The sequence below is a fragment of the Patella vulgata genome, chromosome 2, assembly GCF_932274485.2.
Source record: "Patella vulgata chromosome 2, xgPatVulg1.2, whole genome shotgun sequence".
Classification (NCBI taxonomy): Eukaryota; Metazoa; Mollusca; class Gastropoda; family Patellidae; genus Patella; species Patella vulgata.
Genome location: NC_065880.2, coordinates 40,817,717 through 40,844,419, shown reverse-complemented (window position 1 = coordinate 40,844,419; position 26,703 = coordinate 40,817,717). Strand labels below are relative to the sequence as shown.

The window sequence follows — 26,703 nt, the reverse complement described above, 5'->3', positions numbered from 1 at the left end:
GACAGATCGGTTATTTGCATTTATTTTCAATAACATTAGCGTAGCCTGGTAGATTGTAACATCCAGCGACGAATGTGATATTGGGTGCTATAAAAGTTAGGAACAATTTCCTAAATGTTGACTTGTGGAGAAGTACCAAAATAGGTTTTTGGTAAAGTCTACCACTATCGCAGGTGTTCATTTTTCTCAATTTTTCAATTAGCGCATATTCTTGTATAGTGACTTCATGTTTTACTTTAATGTTTAATAAATATGCGATTATAGCGTACGAATTATATGGGTTAGCTATTCAAACACACAAAATTTATAAATCTGTTTATTTTCAATGAAACGTGATCGCATGTAACAATTGCAATACCTATATTTACAGTAGATGATAAAGTAAGCATAAAACATCAGTAAATATGAATTGGGGAATTATTCTATAATGCAATTAAAAGAAATTATGTTACTATGGGTAATATAATTTATTTAATAGGGCCAATATAATATGTACAGTCTTTGGTTGCATTATTTCTATGTTAAACTTAGAAACATACGTCTAAAACCGTAACTGTCAAGAAAATGGAGAACAACAGCTTCGAGATCTGAACTAGGCGCCCCCAAATTAAAATCAGTTCTTTAAAATGAAAAAAAACTTCCACATGGTATGGTCCAATGTGCCAAATCCAAAATACATCATAAAATACAAATACGAAAAATAAACTGGGAAAATAACAAAAATTGGATGTATGGTTGGAATGAAATATTATATTAATTACATCCCAGCGTCCTGCACGAACAAAATATGGCCACACGTGCCACTCAAAATACACTCACGCTTGCATAGATTATCTCGCAAAATTAGAATGAAAACACATTTGAATGGACACACAAAAATTATGAATGGCTGTAGCAAACCAATCTGTTAATCATTCGCGAAAAACCATTGATTTCGTCCTTAATATCGAAACCTTCACAGCTAAATTGTTTATTTTCGATAACAAGTTCGAAATAAGACAATATAACAAGTTGGTTAATTACGTAGATTACAAAATAAATCAAATTTTTACTCCAACCAAACCATTCTATGAGAGGAAGTACCTGATTGGCTGTAGAATGTCAGACGAAAGTAATAGTCCAAACAACTGGTTAGAAGTTTGATACTTTAAATTAGAATTCTAGATTTATATATTTATCTACCCATAATTAATATCAAAACACAACAATTACCCGTACATATAATAAGAACATCTTATGTTATAAATGTGTCTAATGATAAAAAAGAATGATTTTATATACAACACAAAATATAGTTTATAGCCAACTTACTTTTATCTTTTAGAAGTTAGATGTATATTTATTTTCGTAATAAGAATGAAGTGTATATATGAGTCTCGTGTTTTTCGAGTAGTTCTTGAATTCGATAATATTACAATTAATAATATTTTAATTGCATTTAGTAACTGGATAGAGCAATAAACTATAACACGTCATACTTATAGAAAACAGTTACTAATTTATTTGGGCAACATTTCGAAGAGTATTCTCTCAACGTTAAGCTTGATAACGTTGAGGGAACACTGTCTGAAATGTCGCCCAAATAAATTAGTCTGTTTTCCGTAAGTCTGTGTTATAATTTATAACCATTAATGTGTTGATACTTTTAAAAAAAATAGATTGGTTTGTTACAAGCACATAGATAGAAAAAAAGGATGATTAAATAATTCACATAATATTGTACAATTTTTCTGTCTGTACACTTAGAGAAGTCCACGTCCAAAAATGTTGACAGAAAATACACCCAATTCCAAACCGAAAAAGCGTACCCCACACATTTACGCCTTACACTTCAGGTCACCGTTTTCAGCATTGACCTATTCAAGGTGTGACAATGATTCAGACTGTCTGCCAATTCCTTTCGTTAACTTTTCTTAATAATCACGGCATTTTAATTGTTCCCACTGTCGCACACTCTCCAAGCACTTTAGCAATATTCACATAGACAAAACATCATCATCATGTAAGTAAAATATCAAAACATACTTTCAGTCTCAGGGTCATTGTTTACTTCCACATAAAATTTACCTTCATGGTATCGTTTTTTATTTTTTTGTGCTTCGTCTAAATCGTCACATTCACTAATACTTATAGCGTTTGTATAACTTGGAGATCGCCGTAAAACCGCCCTGCGCCTCGGCGTAATATTCCCCTCACTCCGAGTATCCTCTTGATCTTTAAATAAAAGTCTTTCAGAGGAGCCCACATCCTCTTCTCGTATAAAACTTTTTTCTATACTTTTTCTTCTAGGGATACCGTTAGGTTGTCTGTAACCCACAGGATTATATCTCCATACTGAATTACCTCCCTCTAATTTATTCTGTTTCCTATAAAATCAGATTCGTCAACATTTAGCTCATATTATAGAAATGTAATATTTAATCAACAAAGTTGCTGAAGCTATAACGTTTGCTATTCTCACAACACTAGATCGTACTTTATTTTCTTTTTTTAGTTGGTGTAATGTTGATAAAGGGATTGAATAATACATAAAAACATTTATTTAGAACGTTTTATTTTCTTTTAGAGTCAAACAAATTGCTATTATTCCATGTCTACCCCACTACAACGTTGCAGTTACGTAGTGTGTTTGTTAGGTACGTTGCTTTCTTTTTAATTGTAAAGATTGATTTAACTGCAGTTGGCGTTTAACAAAACGTTTTCAATACACGGGCTTTACACGGTCTTATATGCTAATGACAAGGTCCTATAATTCATCTTTATCAAGTTAGGGATATTTTGAGAATCACCATCGGTCTATCCAACATTTTGCAAGTACTGTTGAAATGGCACACCCTCGACGTTCAAAGTAGAAAAAAACACTATATGTGTTGATTCGTTTTGCTAAAACAACTTGACAAACTGTCTTAGTTCAAAATTTTACGTCCGTATTTAAAATCGGTGTTGACATATAACCCATTTGGTGTTCATCAATCGACAGTTTTAGTCAAAATGAAACTAAAATTTGTAACAAATGAATTTCCGACTAATCCGCAGAAATGAAAATTTAACCAAAGGAGCTTGTTCCATCACTAATACAAACAACATTTCAAGGGCCGCGGTATTTAATTTATGTTCACCTTATGTAAGGTATTTAACCCAAATCTCTATTCAACTGAGAAAAGGAAAAACTTGCAAACTACAATATTGTGAAAGATTAATCTCTATTAGGAATATCAGTCCAAAAATGGTTCAATTCCGTTCAGTATTTAAAAGATATGTGGATTTGAAATTTCATCCATCTATGCCGCTCGCTATGCAATAAGCCATTGCCCACGAAAATTCAATTTGAAATCAAGCCGGGATATTATCTAGCGTTGGTATTTTGATTTATGTTTTCTTAATCAGATGTCAAATAATGAACACTAGTACATATTATTATTAGCGTGGATTAAACCATGAGAAATGTGACATTCTAGCGACAAAGGACAATGGCGCATCGTTACTTTAAGGAACCTATAAGCAAGGGTGTTTCCATAACGTATCACTTTAGTTGCTAGACAATCTTCTATGTTAAAAAGAAGAGCCAACTACATGTCGTCTGCTTTTAGCGCACCTCACCTTAGTTTGAAATAAACATCGTCTCATTATTTCAGAAAGAATTTTCTCAAATTGTAGAAAGTGAGATGTTTTAACACAGTATATTCTGAAATGTTGAGGAAACGCCCCTTACCATGAGATACACGTAATGAAATTCAGGGATGAATTATAAAAGCAGATAATTCTTCCGTGAACTTAAAATACCTCGAGTATGAACCATGATTCAAAGTTGATTTTCGATTTGAACTTAACAATTGAATACAATTTAAAGGAATTTCCTGAAATTGTGTTACCTTAAAGCTGAGGAGGTTTACCCCCTTAACTTTCTAAGAATACCGACCACCTAATGATGTAGGACATACCTTATATTTAGGAGGAAATACCTTATATTTAGGAGGAAATACCTTTATATTTAGGAGGAAATTTTAACTTAGTTGATATGACCCTCTTGATTAGCCAGGAATGGGCAGAAACGTAGGATATTAACCACTAATTAGATTACTAATAGGGCTGGTTGGCTGGTGGACTGTAGCCAGGGGCCTGAATATTAAATGCTCCCACAAATTATTTCTTAAATGTTGTATATATTTGTGCCAAATATATATATTTATCTACAATACTGACATACAAATTGCATATGTTTGAGTGTGACGGACAATAAAAGAGATTCTGACCCCTTTTCATTGTTTATGTAAGTTTCATACGGGCCTGATTACTAAAGTATACATACCCTCTATCTTCTAATTTATCTATTTTCAATAATGCTAAATCTAATTCATGTTTTATTTTCCATAGCTGTGTTTCACATAAAGCATCTTTACATCGTCGTTTACGATGTGTTTGTATAGCTTCTAATACAGATTGTTCAAATGTTAAAGATTTACCCATACTCTGTAATATAAAACATTATACTAAAATTAAATTAAAATTAGGATGTAGAGTAGTTATATTTGCTAATGAGCCAATTAAAATAATTATGCCAATGTCATATAATGTTTACAGGGAGCAACACTAACCAGGGGGTCGGTCCGAAGGTCGATCCGAAAAGTACCTCAAGTTTTTCCAGCGTGGATTCCCCTTGTTGTCAGTGGTGAATGCTGGGGGTCTGGCAAAGAACAGTTTCTAATCATTCGTATGGGGTTGAAATTCGAATTATTAATAGGCTGAAACGCCGCTTTCAGGGCAAAAGTTTACCCATGGCACATTGTATGCCCGTCAACATTTTTCCGGTTGCTGTAGAAGAGTAGTACTTTGAACTCATTTCATATGTTTATTTAATGTTGTACCTTGCATCCATTTCGATATAAACGTTAGAAGGCGCAACGGGAAGTTATTTCCAAAAATGTTTTAGAGGGTTACTCAAGGGATTCGATTTATCAATAATGTCCATTACTATAAATATAAATTTACTAAGATAAGATAGAGCTAGTGGCCTGGAATAATTTGACCACCACAAATTTACAAATTGTTATGTTATTTTTGAAACTGGGCTATATACATGTATACTTACCAAACTAACTAAAGCACAACAACCACATTTATCCCATTTCTTTAATTTACTCCTTCCAAACCGGAAGTAACAATGTTCAATACCCAATAAAATGGCGCCTAATACCATACCACAGGCTAATAGAATAAATGCACTAGTAAAGTTTAAAATTCCTAAAGTATGACTGGAAATTCCCTTTCTCTTCTTTTTCTTTTGACATGCGCCTGCTAACCAGAACTTCTGTAATCTTTCTAATTCTCCTGCAAACAAATAAAAACTTAGAGTGTACCGAACAGCGTCATTTTGTACAATCGGCGGCCCCATGTGGTAATTAATGGCCATAATGGTGGTTATTTCCCTTTATCCGACCGCTTCGAAGGTAGGCCTATATTCATTTGAGAGTCTTGTCTGTAATTACGCCAATATATGTTGAGTAATGTTTTAAAACCGGTAAAACAAAATGTATTGTCATCAATTCAGTAATTTGGGTACAAAGGTGATTTAAATATATATTAAATTGTTTTAATACATCCGCCATTTATCATTTAGAAAAAAAAGCATGCAGACACTACGTCATAGAGATCACGTTGTCTTTAATGTTTAATACACTCCATAAAATATGCATACATTGCTGATACTCGATTGAATGTCCCGTATTTGAATTCTCTAAATCCCCAAAATAGTGACAATCGAGTGAAAGGGGGCGGGAATTCCGCTACAAAGCATGCACTGGTCGCAAAAGAAAATTTCTCAACCAACCATGACAGCTGAAATATATTCGTAGTGTTTAATTACGTCATGACTCGACTCACCACCTCCGTTTTCTGTGACATGATAGAATTCTGCGTCATTAGATTGCAATTCGTCAATTTGAGATGTTCCCGACTAACATCAGAGCATCCCCTATATTTAACTGGCTGTCATTTTATTGGTTGACTGACATACTAATTCATTCCTTATGTCTCAAATCTATGATTACATTTTTTCTGGTAAAAGCATTATGGTATCAGACCAAATCAGGCTTTGGGCCTCGAATTAGTGATTCATTTTAACCTCAAGAGAACATATCTATACCAGCCATCATCACTTATATCTGGGAAAATGTGTTGTTTTGACAGTAATTTTCTGCTAGCATCGATGTTAAGTAATACATAGCAAATACAGAGAAATAAAGCTGGTCGGTATAAAATCAACAAAAGCTAACTCCACATCAAAGGGACATAACTTAAATTTAGGATTTCAATGCAAACTGGGTGAATAAAGAGGACCGTATAAAATAATTAAAAACGAAACTTCAAAGTTGACGAATTTAATACTTTGTTGGTTAACAGTATCAGTGACTGTGTACGGTATTACACTCTGTATAATTATGTCAACTTTCCCCATTTAATAATCAACATTGCCCAGTTAAGTTTCGACGAAAGTCCCACACACTCATTAAGATCCCATTCAAAAACTCGACGGGAAGTAAATCTTTCAAAACCATTATTAATGTAAGGCATTGATGCTATTGTAACTGTGGAAGACATATGAATAGGCATTATTGAATCAGTTGTGGATTAAGGATTGTCTTTATCTTCTTCTGCTTAGCTACCCGCAAGTTGTGAGCATGCTGACGTCATTACGACATTCAACATTGAAACGGCAAATTTTTGACTGTACAAGTGCGGAGGAATTTGCGCCTTAACAATTGATATTATCTCTGAAGTACAATTATCCAATCAGGTAGCCAACAAAAAAAAAATTCTCTGGATCAATTCTTCAAAATTAAGAAAACGTAAGGAATAACTTCCAACAGGAACAATTCCTATTTTTGATACTTTTACGTACCTTTATCCTGTTGTTCTAATATGATTTTGTTAACTTTATCTTTCCATTGTGAACCATGAGGAAATGCTACACCGTAACCAGTCATAGCATACCAACTACCCACTGTTATTAGACGACAATGTTTATCCTGTCCAGCTAAATATTCCAATACCGTAGCATCATAAATAAAGGCTTGTATCTCTCTGAAATTATTGATAAACAAACATAGCCAAGATTTAAATATTATATTTTGGTTGGGTAATTAGTTAACAAAGCCGTATACCCTAACCATATAAACTCTTTAAAAATATCAAGAGACCTAATCATCATGCCATTAAATGATCTATCAACGGAGACAAGAATGTCACTATATCATATTATGGATGGACTGAGTCTAGTAATTGCTTCCCCTGATCTCACGATATAGTGCGTTTATTTATAGCAATTGTCTCTTTCTTTCTCCCCACCCCATTTAGTTGTCTTTTTGGTCTAGAATCAAATAATATGGTTACAAAAAGTGTGTTTGAATTTGTATTTTTGGTCAAGATTTGGTGAATATTAATGAATTTGAGGTGGGGGTAAAGACGTAAACAAACATGAAATAGGCTGATCGCCTACTAAAATCACGTCACTACTCTAATATTTTACCAGATGATTAGGCCATGTTGGGCTCTTTGTGGTTTTAAAGATTATCGGAATGTTAAAAAAAAAATGTTATAGGCAAAGAAATGTCTGTGTGGAGTGTATAGTCCGTGTCCTAAAACCGAGTGAATAATTGCAATTCACATAGCTTATCACACATCAGGGCTAAGGATGTTAAAATTTCATTAAATTACATTATTTTCATAAATTTGGCTATGCTCAAATGAGTACCAAATATTGTCTAATTACTTACTGTTTCTTTAAAGCTGCTACACCATCCGCCACGGTAGGTACATTATATTTCTTCATATAATTATACATATCTGGGTGATTCTTTTTAATATTAGACTCCGTACTTCCGCTAGGTATAGTAGCGTATTTAAATGGTGGTTTTGTGACATAGGGATTCTTCAACTGTAAAGAAGTTACATAATAGGATATGAGAGCAAATTACAAGGTTTGAATAGACTGTAGTAACAGATAATGATACTATTTTTTGCCACCAGACAGCAATATGCATTCTCAAACTCAAATTACATTAAATTCTATATTTATCATGCCACCCGTTGCTTGAGTAAATAGCTATATATATATATTAAGCTGTAAGTTAAATTTTAAAAGTCTAACCAAACAAGCAGATGATTAATAATTGTGATCAGCACGGAAGCTTAAATATGAACTATCTCTTATTTTTATCTGATAATGTTGAAAATTAAGTTTAAAATTAAAGCTTCAAATTTAAAATATGAAATTCAGGGAGCAAGATATATTTCGTATTTGAGTTTCCGTATATATACTAATAACCGACAAGAGCGTTTTTGATAAGTATTGCAAAGGTATGTTATAGATATCCACATTTTACACATCATAATGATATAAAATAATTTTTTTGACAAAGCGGCGTAAAAAGCACAACAAGAATAAAATATGTGATAGAGAAATATATCATGTAACTCCCACAGAACAAAATCAGTTTAATTGAATGACATTAAAGGAAGATAATAATGCGGGTTGTAAGATTTCATGTATGTCGCAACAAAGCATCTTTTTTCGTCAATCATAATTTTTTCAATTTATTTTATGAAATCATTTAAATGTTGGCTGTGATGTGTATAACATATCTTTCCTTGTTTGTTGGTTAAGTAAATAGTTTATTCTGTGTTAACTATAATTCCTCCATATCACTTTTTGCAATACTTTGGGCGCTATTGATAACATAATTTTGTCCGTGACCCAGGGTAGACTATTTGATTATGAACTGGTGTATATATCTATAACATATATTGTAAAAAAAACGCTCTTTTGGTAACGATTAATAACACACACTTACCCTTAGATCCTGAATACCTGACAGATCATAATATTCCTCTTTTGTAATCATAAAGGCAGCCAGGTTGGCAGTATAACTTGCAAGGAAGACCAAAGCAAACAAAGCCCACATATTTGCCAGAAATCTGCTGGAAACACCTCGAGGTGTATCTGTTGATACAGCAGCACTGAATAACATGGCCCATATCAACCAGAAAGATCGGAATAATGAGAATTTGTGCTCTGAAAAGGTAGTAAATTGCCTATTTTATTTAATTTTATAGTTTGATTTGTTTAGCAATAAAACGTGTGTAGATAATGTCATGTTTTGTTTAGCAGACAACCTTTGAAGTCAAAATAAGAAACTAAAATTAAGATGACTTCCGTTTAATCCTTCAAAACGCAAATATTGTCGTAAAATTATCTGTTTAAACATAACTGTTTATTGAGATCCGACTTTGAAAAATTATTGACCTACTCTCATAAGGTCTAACTTTACTATTTATCTGTTCACTTTGAGTCTGATTTGAGTCACTCCATTGGTTAAAGAAATCATTTCTCAAGGAAACACATCTTTTCATTGGCTAAATGTGGGACCAACTCAATTCAATTGAACATAAACTTTATATTCAAAAAGATGGTGTTAAATATTACGCCAGTGACATTATAAATGATATGAACACTGAAGTACTGTCCAGTTTTCATTACACTGCGAAATTACGCATAGGTTCTACCAATTCAACACTTTATGTTCACCTAAATCAAGAGGTTTACACAGAATAAACATTTGAAATAATATGAAAATTGAAATGGAAATATTGGACAAGTATGTGGTTCACATGGGGTTGATAATCATCCTTCATATCCATTGGTTATTATTGTAATTGGTCACAATAAATTTGCTATTGGCTCATATTTTTCCTAAAGGTCATGGGTCTTGCTTTCCAGCACCCCGGTGATATAACTTTCTATTGATGATTCAGTAATTGTCCATAACTGTTTGTTTCTCTTTATTGATATCATCCACAAGATTTACCTCAGTTACCTCGCAAAGTGGTTTTTCCTTGATTCAGACCATACGGACTCAGCCATTCAAATATAAATATAGAAGCTCCGGTAGCATGTACACTAAATACCAGGATCAATGTCCATGAAGGATAATCATACGGTTCTGAAATAAAACAGATCGAGAAATTAGGACCTTTGCTTTGTCTGTTCCAATTTGTGTTACAGTGTTAGTTTCTGTCTTCGACTAAATCCAGCTGTTTGTCCATGTGTTTCTTACAAATTTGAACTACTTAACAAGAGTTATCAACGTTTGATTCGCTAGACGATTGGAGGCGAGTTTCCAGCTTCCCTGTTAAAAATATAAACAAAAAAAAATAAAATCTCATATCAGTAAGAAATGTTTCCTATTGTGTGTGAGTCTCCCTACCACCTGATTTAGAAACATTTGTGATATGGAAAAATGAAATGGGATTTGTACAGAACATAAAAATTAGAATTGCTACAAAATAACACAAAATCTTGGAACATGATGAGATTAATTAAGTTGTTATTTCACCATTTGTGAAAAGTCATTACAGGACTGTTAAGTTGTTTTTTTGTTGTAGACGGCGAACTGAAATACTAAATACAATGTCAGAATCCATAAAAGAGTCTAACCTAAGAATGCTGTGGCTGAAATAGCACCTTCTCTAATAGCTACGATAATGGTTATTCCTGTTTCAAGATATGGTGCAGAAAAATCTACCACCGATGCCCTTTCTGGGTTAATCTTTAACGACGTTACAACCCAATCGGCTTTCTTGTCAACTAAAGCTCTCGGTAATCCATTCCATTCGTTAGTGTCCTAAAATATTAGATAATAGCTTATCGTGAAAATAAACAGAGACAGGTGCATCATTGAAAATATACGTTTAAATGCTTTAAAGACAGGCAGCAATTTCTTTTTTTATTAAAAAAAATCTATAATTTTAGTTTGTGTTTTCCGTAAAAATAAGAATGGCACATAGCTTTTAATAGGTGAATCTGGTGTGACGTGGATTTCAGAAGACTGAGCTATAGTATCCAAATATAGATGTATATCACTCTTGATTGAAATCATTATGGGATGTTTGTGTAAGTAACAGATACATAGAAACCGCAGTTTAGACGAATAATACAGATCTTACGTATAGTTTGTAGTTGGAATCAAATAATGACATAACGTATAAGCTGTTGTTAGTTTAAACAAATTATATTTTTTCAAAGTTGCAATAGTACATAGCATAATAAGTGATACGTATATACCAACAAAACTTACATTTATATAAACACACTTTCGTGCTACTTGGATGTATATTTAATGCAACATGCCGGTTCACCATCAAATGCAATAAATCCTTTTTTTTTTAAAACAAAGATGATTTAAAACATTTGCGGATTGTTCATAAAAGACCTTTTCTCTTCAAGTATCCCGAAAGCAAATCGAAAGATATAATGTTTTTGATAACAAGTATCTTTGCCAATATATCTTTAAAATCAAACGGTGAATAATGGCGTATTATTTAATCCACGTTAGAATCTTTAAGAGAAAGACCAACGTCCGGTAGTCTCAATAAAGGTATTAAATCGTAGTGATATATACGAACCTGATTTTCCGCACCCCACTGTCCATCTTCAACTTCAAACAGTTCATAATCAAAATCTAATTCATTACTTAATATCTTTAAAAGATCAATACTAAGTCCAATACAACATTTAGGAATAGTGATATTACTTAATCTGAAATAGATAAGTTAAAGGCTTATACTCTTGATGAAACCTTTCTAAACAGAAATGTCATATGCATACCCGAATAGCTGACACGATGATCTAAAATCAAAATCAGAAGTCAAAACCAATAAATCGTCCTCGCCACTGACTTAAAACAAAAATTGATTTATCGCAAATTGACTGTACAGTTAGGCCTACCATGTTTTCAAATTAGACAATATTCAAACTCTAAAAACAATCTACAAATTCATTATTGAGATGTGTATGTTTAAAGAGGTGGGTAGGGGTGGCGAAATATGTTTTGCTCTAAGTAGGCGTACTGTAATTGTTGATAATTAGACTGAAAGTTCTAATGTCGCTTTAAAGGAAATAAAGAGTCGGCCCTGTGCGCTTGTAATATGACTATTTTTTTTATTTACCATGGCGTGTGATTTTTAAAATAACATATGTAAACTGAAAATTTTGTTTTTCGTGAACCTTTCAAAACTACAATGCAGCAATTACAATAAAGCCTTACCTATTTTTATTTTCATCACGTTCATAAACTTTGCAGGGTACAGCTGTAGGATTGCATCCACCAGTGATAGGATCTGAAGGCAAATATATTACGTATGGATTCTCTTGTAATGTTACAACTCTAACAAACTTTCTAGCTGGTTTACCACGAGGTGGGCCTGCAGCTTCACCAGGCCAGGTTATATCTTTCATTACTAAACCTTCTTTATTCCACGAGCCCACCTGAAAATAAATTCAATTTGAAGCTGCAAATTTGAAAGAATCGTGTACTGTGAATAAAATGTTTAACGTAGCTAAGTCTCTAACTCAGTATCATCGAAAGTCTTCGACATTGAAAACACGAATCATTTATCAATTTAAATCAACATTGATGTTGTGATCTTACCGGAAAAGATGGACTTCTGGGTCCGTATTCAAATGATATCTTAATTATACGTAACTTCCTGTAAGTTAAGGGTAAGTGGTATTCAAAGGCAATGATAAGTATAAAATTGTCCCTTATGTTAAAGATACATTATGGGAGATAATATCTCGCAGGCTAGCGATGCCATCGGGAGCTGATTATGGTCTGGATAAATTAATTAATGTCTAATTAATAATTTAGATAACATTTCAGGCTTAAATAAAGACGTGCAATTGACAGATTTAGCTCTTGCATAATGTATGTTTAAGTTGCTTTAACTTTTAAGTGTTTAGTCTTTTAGTGGTATTCAAAGGCCAGTTTAGGTGAGAAAAATCCACTTAACTTTAAGTGACCTATGGGAGGTACCTTAAAGTTAAGTGAGATTATAATGACTTCTTTTAACCTGAGTACACCGTGTAGTAGCAGGGGATTGAAATTGGAACAAAGACAATGTCGCCGAGCGTAGCTGGTCTCAAACGTTTTTTTTTTCATCGTCAGCTTTGATGTTGGTTACTACCACAGAAATGATAGCGGATATATTTATATCCGATCATTTTTATCCTTTTCGTATTGCTTATTCATGTTTTCCACGACTCTCTTATAATAACGTTTAATGCGTTAAATTCATTTTTAAAATTTAACACTGGGTTGATATTTCATTGTAGATTTCGAAAAACATTTATACTACCATGAGAAACAATTTCTCCAATATACATATTTGAAGTTATCTGCGAATTGGCAGTAGTATTGTTTGCAACATGTTCTTGTCTTCGTTTGTAAATAAATTTTCAAAAATATGATGATGATTGCTGGCCCCGTGTATTGCTAAGATATTGTTTTATATTCTTTATATATTTTTAAAATAATAAAGTTTACAATATACTCCATTATACTACCACTATTCGATAACTGCAATTGAAATCTATTGAAATTGAATTTTCCATAAAATAATATACTAGTTTAATTACTATGATTACAGTGCTTCTTTTAAGGGGACAAAACATGCGTGCGAAGATAGAAATTCGTGATATTTGGCAGTGGCGGGTATTCCATTAGTTAGAAATTCATGCTTTTTGGCGATTGCGGGTATTCCATAATTTAAATGTACAGTTACGTTTTTCACATAGCCAAGGAGATGTAACATACAGCCTTTGAATACCGATTTAAGGTAACAAACTTGGATAAGTGGAAAAATTAAGTATTTTATCCAACTTTAAGATCACCTTTGAATACGGACCCTGATATCCAATATTTAAGATAAAATAACATTTTACCATTGGTAATGCTTTTCAGCGCTATTTGTAACAAGGCTAGACATATTCCACAAGTCATGCCCAAACGGTGACGTCATATTCGTAATTGTAGAGCATGCGCAATAAATACTATCGATGTGGACTAACCAGGCACTAGAGATTGCCATTCGATTTCGTCGAAAATAACTGATTTGAAATTAAAGTAAATACGGAAACGATTGAATGTAATTCAGTTTATGTACATTCATATTACTTATTATATGCGTTGCGACCCATTTATGTCACTTTCTAGGTCCCAAGTATTAGTGATTTAGCTCCCATAAAGTATACATTGTATACATGTGGTTTCCTAAAACATCTGCATCGATCAAAAACTTGGAGATTAGCTAATACGAAAGTAAAATAACGTCGACTAGCTTTGTGAAGTTCAATAAATAAATAGTAAATATATATATTATGTAGTGTTGAAGTACCTGTTCCCACATTTTACCAGTTCCTCTTCGCTGGATGTTCATGATTTTTAACTCTGTAGACATTAAAATACCAGTCTCATTAAATCGTATATTTGGGGGACCAGTTACTGTCACATTTCTGAGATGACTGAAAGAGAAATGAAATTTTGTTGTTATTTTTTCTTTATTGGAATGATTTACTTGCTTGTTGCTTGATTAGGCCCACCCCCTGCAAAATGTTTCGCCCCCCCCCCCTCCACCCCCCGAAAAAATTGTCGACCATAAAACAATAGATATACATTGTCTGTCAGTTTTACAGCACCCCTTTGAGAACACTTCTGGCCCCCTCGTTACTCTGAGCTAGTTACGGCCCTACACTGTAAAAAATATCCATATTTTATGTGGCCGAATTCCGTAATTTAACACCTTTTTTCTGTTAATCGATGGATTTTTTGGAGAAATTGTGTTAATTGTCTGAATTATTTCTTCAAATTACGTGTTTTATGTATTTCTGTGGAATATTCAGTATTAAACAGGAAATTTCCGTGAAATTTAGGGATAAAATGTTTTAGTCCCTTCTATAACGGACTTAATTCTGTTATTTTACGGAATAAACGGTGGAATGACAAGGAAGTTCCGTGAAATTTGGGGATAAAATGTTTTATTCCGTTCTGTAATGGACTTAATTCTGTTGTTTTACGGGATAAACGATGCAACGATAAGTAATCGTATACATATATAATCATTCCTAATAATCATCATGTTATAGTATTCATTTCAATTTATTAACCATAATATGAAGAATCATATTTTGTAACGTTTGGTATATTAATTGACATGTATATCTAATTTCCATTATTTATAAGATCTATAAAGTGTATTGTTATTCATCATACGGTAATCAGATTGTAAGTATTTTCATAAAAATGTAAAAGTATGTTTTAATGCTGCGGGTGTTAAGGTTGTAATATTTAGTAATCAAGCACGGATAGTACAACCGGTAGGCCAGTGTAAGTCGGTTTGTCTCTATGGCAGAGTTTGCATACCTGCGAATTGATAATACCGCAAACTTACATCTGAATGCCTCCAACCACTGACGAGTAGCGGTTTGTGATACCTTGCTCTCGATTCTTATAATAGCGAAAAGAGGTTACGTTTAAAAATTATTTGCGATATCACTTCGGTGGAAGCGGACGTTAAATAAAGCTATTTCACGCACGCGTATAAAGTCAATGGTTAATTCAATGAAATTTTTATCACCTTCATGGTCAGGAAACAAAATTTACCAGGATTTTTTTTTTCTGTATTTGAAAATGGAATTTATGTTAATTGAAGGAATTTCTGTAAATTACAGGAAAAACAAATACGGATAAAATTTTCCTGGTAATTTTTGTTTCCGGAATTTTTTACGTTTTTTCACGGAAATTTTTGTTACAGTGTATGCTTGATAGATATTCTGAGATTAGCATCGTATAGTAACAACACAAATAAACATTTTTCGGTGGTTTTCAAACAGAACCGTCGTCTATAAATATTGTAGGCAGGTGTTCATCTTTTCCTCCCAAAAAAAACAAAAAAAAACTTACTCGTAAAATTTAGATCCATTTTTCCAAAACATGTGACTGTTGCCTTCACATGTTAAATTCGGTGATATTGATGATATAAGAGTTCGTTTCATGGCTATATTATTTAATGCTGTTACCCATGTAGTTGCTGCCATTTTTATAGCATTTTCCATTGCTACTTTACCATGATCATATGATACACCTGTATTAAAATATACATATATGTTCTTTTAATTAAAGAAAATTCTGTGAGAGACCGAGACCATTCGCCATTTTAATAATAGGTTCCATAATTTCAATGTTCGTGCATATATTTCGAAACTTAGTTATAACCATTTCATATTCTGATTCTAATTCGTGCAATCAGAATTATCCGATCTTTCGGCATAATTCCACAGGAGGTTGTAAAATGGGAAATCCCTTAAAAAATAACATTAAGCTGGGGCATTAGGTAAGTAAAAATGTGTTGGCCAAACGGATTAATATTGGAGAAAATTAGAGAGAATGGTGCATAGTATAACATCCCTATTTCTCACATTTCAGTATTTCTACAGAGTTATTTGGCCCTGGATTTAATAATTTGGCTTTATACATAAAAATAGGCACACTAGACTTTAGACATAAGCCTATATGCCTCCGTTTAATGCTATTTTTAAAAGATATTTTAGAATGATTAATGAATGATATTTACCTAGTAAACCTAAATGGAAGGAACGTGGAGCATATTTAGCTGTTGGAATGGCTGACTGTGATAAGATCCACACATATTCTGTACCCGCTATCCCTAATTCATGTGCATAATCCATGATATACTTTGATTGTAAACTGAAATAAAACATGGGACATTCGTAAAACAAGTACGATTTATTATGGACCAGAAACTGACCAAGTTGTTGGATGAAATTCAAAAATCTAATTCGCAAATTTTCATTTCGATCAGACATGAATTGACGGAGCCTTAGGCCTTTTCGTTGCTTTTTCGAAGAGCGTCACACCAAGAAGAAAAAGAACAAGAAGAACAAGATAAGTAGTGGTAATCCACCAGTTCCTGGTCAAAAAATCACACAATGAAAATGACAATTTTACTCCAGGTTTTGGTGAATATTCGTGATTTGGAAGCGAAAGGATAACATAGCTAAGAGGTTAGTTAGGTTTACTTCAAGTTTATGTATCTCAAGATATCCATGGTGAATCTCATGCTTTAGACAAGACGATATGATATTTTTGCCCAACGAAAGTAGCAGTGAGAAAAAACATATTGTGAGACATAGTTGAAAATATTGATGTTGGATCAATTATCACCAACTGACCAACACAGTAATATCTAAATAAATAGAAATTGAGTAGTATTTACGTTTTGGTTACAGGGGCAACAATTCTATCTAAAAATAAGCGCGAATCAGAAAAAAAACGTCGGCAAAGGCTCTGGTCTATTGAACATTTACAAGTTTTCAGGGTTTGGGGTCATAACTCTGCAAAATATATATGCGCGGCTCTGAATTTTGATCCATTAGATTTAAAAGAAAAAAGGTTTCAATAACTCTGACCTGTAGTGTGGTTACGGGGTCTCGGTGAGCTGAACAATAACTCTGTTATCTAAACAATCCCAACACGTTTGAACATAAATCTAAAAATACTGTATAAAGTATGATACTATGACGTTTACAAAGGTTTGGTGACTGGAGCAATAAGTCTGAGCGCATACAATCCCAACAAACGTCAGCCAAATGGACGGACAGGGGAGACAATATATCATATAGCATACATTATGGGCGTTAAAAATTGCACCTTAAAGAAAATACACACATGAACCTTTTACTTTCAATTATAATTTCACTGAAATTAGTCAGACGTTTATGTTAGCGGAATACCTATTGTATGTACATGTTGATGTATATTTTGAGGCTTCTAGTGCTTTTGCTATATTTATTTACGTGGAATTTGAATATATTGAGGTTCTTTTAGATAACAGCTGAACATGTCAAATGTTAGCCACTTTCAAAAACATTCTTTAATAGTATCAGTATCATATCCGCTATAAAAAGTTAGAATTAGATGATAAGATTATACAGATAACAAGAAAGCGGGAATCTTCTATTATAAAGGTATTGACTAATTGTCTATCTGGCACAGCTTGCAGCTATTTATTTTAACAAATTCTTGACAAGTACTTATCAGATTAAAGTTCCATAGATAACAATAGATACGAGAACTAATAAGATTATAGATAAAACTTTAAATTGGCGCTCCCATTCTTTATGCTTGAGAGTATTCGGGTTGTATTGTGCCAGAAAAGGAAGATAATTCAATATCAATATCGTATATATGAATAAAATATTCATTCTGCACACAGAGAACTATCTACTTTGAGAAAATATCTCTGCCCTGGATGGCCGCCATATTCAAAAAATTGTTCTAATCCGCTTTATACGTTTCATGCATACACAGACTAAATAAGCATTTTTATTTTTATTTAAACGGAAGTTGAATAAATACTTCTCGAAATGCTGGTCGCTGTCTTGTATAAAGCATATAAACAAAGAGATGGTCTTCGCTTCCAAAATGTATTTCTCAATATGCGTAGTGAATTATATTTCGAAAGGGTATTATTAATTATTGGTGTTTTGACACCGAGTAAAAGAAGCTTGGTATTGAACCCTTTCGTTACTTACTCAAAATATATATGCCTTGAATCAGATAAGTTGTTAGATTGTATTACATCTTACCTGAGGTAATAAAGGTGTAGACAAGATAACTGTTATATAAATATATACTATTACCTACAGATATTACACACCTGTTTGAATGTAGCAGAATAACACGACTTTCTGTTTCTATTAATCCCGTTAATTCTTTCATTGTTTGACTTTTATTCGTAATATTTCGTAAAATAATATTTGATATAACTTCGATTCTGAAATTAAAAATAGCGATGAACATCTCAATATATTGTTTGAGCATATATAATTCAAAAATATAAGTAAAAATAAAATAAAACAAAGTACAACAATCAAGAGAGAGAGCGAGGGAGAGGGAGAGAGAGAAGAGAGAGAGAGAGAGAGAGAGGGGGAGATTCTTTAGTAGTGGGATGAAACTGGGGTACACGTAGAAAAGGCAGGAACACAGTCTAGCGACTACAACCTTTCTCGCGTCCAACTTTCGATTCAAACCGCGACATTTAACAATAATAGACCTAATGATCTAAAACTCACCCAAAAACTTTACGGCCACCACCCCGTTAATGAAAATGTATCTAAGGGTTGAAATGACATTTAACACCTGCTTACAGATTGTTTTGATTATTTTATAAAATTTCTTTCCATGACAGATTTTCATGACAGGCTATTTGAAATCGAACAGACTCTTGCTTTTTCATACCAGTCTCATAAAAATACAGCATTAAAGCCAATCAGCCTATTCAGTGGTGACATGAACATATAGACATAACTCATGTTTTATTTAGACAAAATGAAATGAACTGGGCTAATGAAGATGGGCATACCGTGAGCTATGAGGGAAATTTTGTTCGGACGGCGGCGCTACGTTATTTAGACAAGTATATATAATAAATAAACGAACTGTCATATTATGTTCTCTAATGATGTGTAACAGCCCGAGCATTTTTCAAATAAATGTTTGATATATTCTTACTATATAGTGTAATAAAACCAATACTATTATTTGTCCTTTCGGGCATTATTTAAAATATATGGTCGTAACATTACGTCAGTTCACACGCAATACCGTTATCTTATTTATTTTGGTTTATTATTGTATAGTTGAGTGGGTAGTGGGGAATAAAAACATTCATGGAATATACAAAGGTGCATTTGTTTAATACTAGGGTGGCGATATCAGTGGGGATGGTCGGTGTATAGTTATTGGGGTTGGTATACAACAAGGTGTCTGTAATCTAACACAATTAATTTTGATCTTTTGTATTATATTATACGATACTTGTTAGGGTGTGACTTTCAGTAAGGATGTAAGGAGTTTGGTCAGGATTGTGAAGGTGTTTGATCAGGATTGTGAAGGTGTTTAGATTCATCAAGATTGTAAAAGGTCTGACTGATTATCAATGTTGTAAAGGCTACAAAAAGGGTTTGATTCATCAAGGCTCTAAAGGGTTTGATTCGTTACGGTTCTAGGGGGTTTGAATCATCAAGGTCGCAAAGGGTTGGATTTATCATTGTTGTAACGATTGTAAAGGGATAATATATTCAGCACATTATACAGATTTAAAGAAAGCGGTTGATAGATTTATCATGGTTGAAGAGGTTGTATAGGGTTTGATATAGATTTATCATAGTTGTAACGGTTGTAAATGTTGCATAGGGTTTGAAATAGATTTATCATGGTTGAAAAGGTTGTAAAGGTGTTGATATATTCATTAAGATTATAAAGGTTGTAAAGACAGGTGTTGACAAATTGGTCATAGTTGTAACGGTTGTAAAGGCGCTGATATAGATTTATCATGGTTGTAACTGTTGTAAAGGGTTTGAAATAGATTTATCATGGTTGTAACCATTGTAAAGGTTGTATAGGGTTTGGAATAGATTTATCATGGCTGTACCGGTTGTAAAGTTGTAAAGGAGTTGATATATTCATTAAGCTTATAAAGGATTTTGAGACAGGGGGTGATAAATTTATCATGGTTGTAACGCTTGTAAAAGTTGTAAAAAGTTTGATAGATTTATCATAGATGTAACGGTTGTAAAGAGTTTGATATAGATGTATCATTGTTGTAAAAATTGTAAAGGGTTTGATAAAGATATGTATCATGGTTGTAAAGTGTTTGTATCATGGTTGTAAAAGTTGCAAAGGGATTGATCGATTTATACTCTTCAAAAAAGTAGGGGATATTCAGAAACAATACAAAACTGCGGAAATGCACTGCTTTTTTTTATTAGAGGTAACCAGTGTATGTAAATAACAGGCCAATTGCCTACACATGAACATAAACAGTTCATATGGGCAGCTTATCTGACGGCCCCATTTCACTCGCAAAGAGATACACCGTCAAAAGTGAAAATGGACGTTTTTGATTTTTGTCTTAATAATGAGTAATTGCTCCGTCAATCCTCAGACATTAAGCAATTCGTCAAGACATGCTCCTAATCAACCGTCCAATCACGATTTGTGGCAATCTGACCCACTCCTCTTGCAGTGCCACGGCCAATTCTTGCAGTGTTGTCGGTTTCGGTTGACGTGGACGTCGACGAACACGTCTCCCGATCAAATTAAACGTAACACACTAAAGCAAAGATACGCTAAACAGTAAATCGTATGCAAGAACCGATAGGAAAGCAAACATGGATAGATAAACCAGCACGCGGCAGTTTTCATCAACTCCTCCTTGAAGTGTCAAATTTGACAATAAACCCCTCCCAGGTGTATGGCGCTATTGCGTGTCGCATGTGCAGCTCAGTGGTTCTGTTGGGGCGATAAGTTCTTCATCTGTGAACATACTCTCAAAGCATGTCAAATGTCCATGACTATTTATCATATCGCAACCTGCAAAGGTATTTGCATTTCAATATCCCCTACTTTTTTTTAAGAGTATATAATGATTATAAAGGTTGACAGAGGGTGATAGATTCATAAGGCCGTGTAAACCCATTTAGGATTACAAAGAGTTTAGCTTATTTATGATGGTTATATTGTGAAAACGTTTTTTCAGGTTTGTCGTATATACAACGCAAAAGGTTAATTTGTACATAAAGATTTTGAAGGGTTGGCTGGATAGAATATATAATATCTGGTGCGTGTATTATGGGAAGTTGCAAAGGTCTTGCATGAGAAATCAACGTCGTAAACCACATGGTTACTATATTATGAGAGGGGGCTGTAATATCAAAGTTTCTTAAAAGTGGATTTAAAACAGATACATTATGGTTTTAAATAGATAATCCAAAAATTCACCAAGTGTTTGTTCGGGTATCCCATAGTATTATTTGCATAACAAACTCTAAAAGTCTTAGCAGAAAGTATGTATATATTAGACTAACATCAAGCGTGAGCACTAAAAACTGCATATTGTTTTTTTAAAATACCGGTATATTTACCAATTGCTTTTGTCAATGTGATACTTTTTATATACGAAATGCTTGTCTAGTGTAAACTAAACATGCAAATCATAGAAGGTCCCAGGTGGTCATAAATTGTGCTATCGTGACATTAGTATAGTAGAAACCAGTGGATGCATTCCTAGAGATTAATTAGATATAGAGAGTCTTTAGAGACCCTTAATCTACTCTGTTATTATAATACCAAATGAAGTCTTCACCAGACGAATAACTCTATGGTTAAATAGGAACCGTGCATTCCATTTAAATATATCTCAGAATTTTGCTCTTTGTTTTGAGATTGAAATTGTTATAGTGTATCTTTGTATATGTTTTATTATATAATTTTAGTTAAAATAGTAATTGACCTATATCTGAATTGATATCTCATCAATCTTTCAAGTGTTTTAACTCTTTGGGTTTATACTTAATGTAACGATATATATTACGTAATTAAATATCCGTTTCCGATGTACAATTTAACATTTCTGATCAAATATTATTATATAATTATTTTAATCCTAAGCTTGTATATATTCTACTGTAACTTTAGTCTGGTGACCGGTTAGCCCAAGCGATACCTATCTCGTTATTATGACCGTTAGCCAGTTCTGGACACTCGTTTATTAAAAGTATAATTTTAATTATTTATTCCGTGTTATCGTCGATAGTTTTGGAATAAGCTACTACCCCCCCCCCCCCCCAGAAAACAGCACTTCGGCAAAATATTTTATCTTGATAATTCATCCATTTTTATCACTGAAATGACCACTCAGTTTCCGTTGTAAAAGAGTACTGTAAAGTCCATATTTTAATCCACACATTTCTAAAGTTCCATGTCATCTTCGATCTAGTCAGCCGCCACCAGCGTCAGAATTTTATTAATGATTCAAATTGATTTAAGTGGTTAGTTTAATACATATTTTGTGGAAAATATCGACTGGCGGTTATTTTTGAATACATAAAGAGTCAAAGGGGCTGAATTTAAAATGGTTTTCGACTTTCCGGCGATGCGATAATTAGGGATTGGACTTTGGGAAAAAGTAACAAAACCGCCCAATTAAATAATATGGTATGATGTACCTAACAAAAATGTATATTGTTGTATCCTAAATGTTTTATAAAACTAGTATCTGTGTGTGTTTCTGGCGGATTTGGTGTTTGATACATATATTTATTGGTAGAGATTATAATGGATGCGGTCGTTTTCGTTTACGAAGGTAAACTGGTGATGGCCTTTAATGTTAATATAGACAAAGTAAAGTACTTTGTAGTTTAGCCAATATGAAAAGAGTATCCCTAATGTCATTGCCAGACTACATAAAAATTCAATATATCATAATATAAATCAGCGTGATTCTAGCTAAACGTGGGTGAAAGTCTGTAAATATCGGTATGGCACTGGAATTGGAAACATTAAGAAGTAGTATTGCGTTCGTCATTAATTACATCTTGCAGAAATATTTTGCCATACATACCTAATTTGTTGGTGTCCATATGTTGAAGATTTGACTTTAAGAGAGTTTTTAGAGAGAGCCCTGAGTTCTGATATAAAATCTATATGGCCGGCAGTTGTTGATGTAACTATAGAAATAAGAGTCCAGTTATATCTTTGTAATAAAGTAAACATGGCCTGTGTTTGATGATGAATGGTGGGTGCTATCTGTAATGTCCGGGATTCAACACGATTCTGAAATAAAGAAACAAAAACTATGATGAAGTAATTCTATACATGTACATATAGAAATATAGATCATAGCCATTGGTAGACAATACTATCTCTGATTAAACAACCAACTGTTAAGAAACATGTGTCATATGGCACTATACTGGATTGGGTATAATAGTTGGCCGGCCTTGCGGAAACCCGATTGTTTTTAAACCGTTTAATACCCAATAAGACTGAACTGATTCTGACTATTAACTTTACAATTCATGTTGATCCGATATGAAGGAAAATAGAGGAATTACAAACACCTAAATAAATCTCGTGTACGATCATAACCTGATCGATTATGTTTATCAGCTTTTCTTTGATTGTAACATAAAGCTGGTCATGTCAAGGAGAGTGTGTTATAGGTGTTGATTGAAACATGGCTCCTTATTTATAACTAACTTCTTGGTCACCCTTAACTTAGATTGAAACATTAAGGTCGTTCCATGAATTTCAGGTGAAAAACATCTACTCATAGAATCAGTCGAGTGTTAACGAGTACACACCCACGCCGACTGGCTCTGACTCCTAATAAACATGTGGTCACTGTGTCACTGGCGTTTCGGAAAACTTGGAGCGTTTTGGATGACTGGCAAATCGTTTTTCGTGCAGGTCTATATTCGCGACTTTGAGTGAAGATGTCTCAATAAATTATGAATAACCTGTAGCCAAGTACATACCACTTTTATATGAGCATTTTATCTGCTGTTTTAACTTAGGGCGCTTCTTTAGCATTATCGTGAAATGTATCTTTAAACTAAAACGTGGTACCTTCATCTAAAACTTGGACTGAAATTTGTGCCCAATCTGAGACTGGGGATAAATCCTACCCGTATAATTGCTTTGCACTTTTAAAAAGGATCCCAATCAAATGGGTAACAAGCAAATGTCATAAAATGAAACGTACATCATCTTTAGGATGACCTTTTAAACTGTAACCATGAGCAAAACCGACATTTATCTTCGGAATCAAAGAGTAATATATTCCCGATCATAAAGATGATTGGTTTTCTTCTGCTTAGAGAACCGTGTCATCTACTAACAATTTGTACAATAGTATATGTCTATACAAACGGGGCCATATTCTGAAAATTATTCATTATTTTTATAGCTGTCGAGAGATTCCATAATAACCGATGGCAAGATTTGCTCCTAGAGGAATTTCTCACTCAAACTAAGACCTCTTCTAGTGTACTCTGACCTCATGGAATTACTATTAACTACACTTGTTATGGCAGCATTCAAAGAATTCAAATTTGATATTCTTCCAAGGTTTTAGAAAACCTTTTCATGTTATTGTTCAGAGCTTTTAATGTTCATATCATTATACAGAATGAAGTGATCACTCACAGCCATAACCACTCTATTTGCTGATCTCAAGTGTTTCTCAAACTGCAGTCGACTATAGTAAAATATACAATTAAAACAGTATCAGAGTTTTCCTTTTGACATTTTACATTAACACAGTTTTAGAGATTTAGGGTAATGCATTTTTGGCATACGGTGAGTAATACTAAAGTTGAAAAAAGGAAAATACGAAAATATAATTTTCATTTTATTCCTTGAATATGAAGATAAATTTATCAGATAAAATGCCAATAACAACATACCTGAGAGCCCCCTGAATCGTCAGCATCCCATGAAATAAGTGGAATACCAAAATAAACAGCTAATTCAGTAACATATTGACTCGCGGCAGTACGACGTCTAATTGATAAAGGGTTGTTGATATGTAGGATAGTTGTTGTGTTTGACGGAAAGATTTCATCACAGAATGCACCAAGGATTTCTTTAGGACTGTCTTGTTTTAACAACGTCATCTTGACGTGTGGGTGAAAAGTATTGAATACTGCTCTATAACGTCTGTCGCGTTGAAACGAAAACAGACGGGTTAAAAATATTCGCTTAAATTCCTCCGCCCATCCAAAATGATTTGGCACCAAAGCTTGGAGATTCACCTGAACTCTCCCCACACAGACAGAGCATAATAAAGATAATAAAAATAACAGGAATATTAAGAATCGTTTTGGAGTCATTTTTGGTAATCACCAACGCTGCTACACTCAATAATAAAACTTATTGAAAAATTAGATTTGTCTATAATCCGAAATTCTTCCTCAAAGGATCACGTCACACATTATACTCCATTGATATTTGTTCATTAACGACCACACAATCTCAGATTCATCATAAGACGTAATCCATTGAACTTTAGCTTGGTATTTCAATAAAACAAGACACAGGTTACATATCCATTTCGAAAAGCGTCTGTTTCTAAACGTAACATTATCCTTTTATTAAATCCATCTATTTAAAGAATTCCCAACAGTTTCTTTTAACACATAGTAAAATAACAACGTCATCATTTCCTGTGGGTATTAACTTCTGAAGTCACAATTTTAAGCAGCTCTCCATGAAGAGATGATAGAATTCAGACTCTGAAAAATAAAGATGAATCAACTCAATTATATATTTTAACAGAGAGCAGGTGATCCTAGCTATTCCGTCTGTTCAATAATGATGTTTTGTATTGAAAGCAGTTTCTGGCATCATGTAAGGTTCGTGCATACCATGCAATGCGAAGTATGGGACAATGAGATGGAAACAGTTTGCTTAAATAAACCTATAAAAGTTCAACTAGTTCAAATTTTCACACTTTTAAGTAAACCTGCTGCTATTAAGAACATATAATTATATACCATATACAATGTTACTACAACATGCACATCTTCATTTTTATAGAAGTAAGAAAGATGTCGGCGAGTTGCTAAACACCGAATTGAAACAATAATGATAGGTTGCCGAGCGACGAAACATACACCCACAGCAGTCAACAAGGCTTATCGCATATTTTTGTTCTTTTGTCGGTAATGAAACATTATAATACACTAGAATCTGATTAAGTGTAACAACTCATTAAGTAATTATCAGAAATCATTAGAATTTGTTTGGCTTCTAGTTATGTCCCATGCTAACATTTAGTATACAAAACATTTAATATCATAGATTTAGATTTGAAATTCAATATATTTGTTCGTCTCAATGGGATTCTCCCGCTCATGACTTTAAACACTGAGTATACCTTTAAAGTCAATCGGATATTAACTTTAACCGCTATAGTGTCCACAAATTTTTTCAAATTTTTAATGTG

At 33.3% G+C, this 26,703-nt stretch overlaps 1 protein-coding gene across 2 annotated transcripts; it reads right to left on the bottom strand.

The window, feature by feature from the left end:
- Nucleotides 1-300: 300 nt before the first annotated feature.
- Nucleotides 301-25,977, bottom strand: LOC126811830 (glutamate receptor ionotropic, NMDA 2B). 2 transcript variants are annotated; one of them, XM_050537759.2, is made up of 16 exons: nucleotides 25,163-25,977; nucleotides 23,317-23,528; nucleotides 18,571-18,687; nucleotides 16,465-16,598; nucleotides 15,795-15,975; nucleotides 14,230-14,356; nucleotides 12,102-12,322; nucleotides 11,461-11,593; nucleotides 10,493-10,679; nucleotides 9,873-9,998; nucleotides 8,850-9,070; nucleotides 7,773-7,933; nucleotides 6,899-7,080; nucleotides 5,090-5,328; nucleotides 4,310-4,470; nucleotides 301-2,366 (listed from the first exon to the last, which is right to left on the bottom strand). In XM_050537759.2, the coding sequence occupies exons 1-16, from the start codon at nucleotides 25,586-25,588 to the stop codon at nucleotides 2,015-2,017; spliced, it is 3,180 nt and encodes a 1,059-aa protein (XP_050393716.1). In that variant the 5' UTR covers nucleotides 25,589-25,977; the 3' UTR covers nucleotides 301-2,014. The 2 variants fall into 2 exon arrangements, with proteins under 2 accessions (XP_050393716.1, XP_050393718.1); XM_050537761.2 differs by lacking the exons at nucleotides 301-2,366; nucleotides 4,310-4,470; nucleotides 5,090-5,328; nucleotides 6,899-7,080; nucleotides 7,773-7,933 and having other exon boundaries at nucleotides 8,956-9,070; nucleotides 9,864-9,998.
- Between the last annotated feature and the right edge of the window lie 726 nt (nucleotides 25,978-26,703).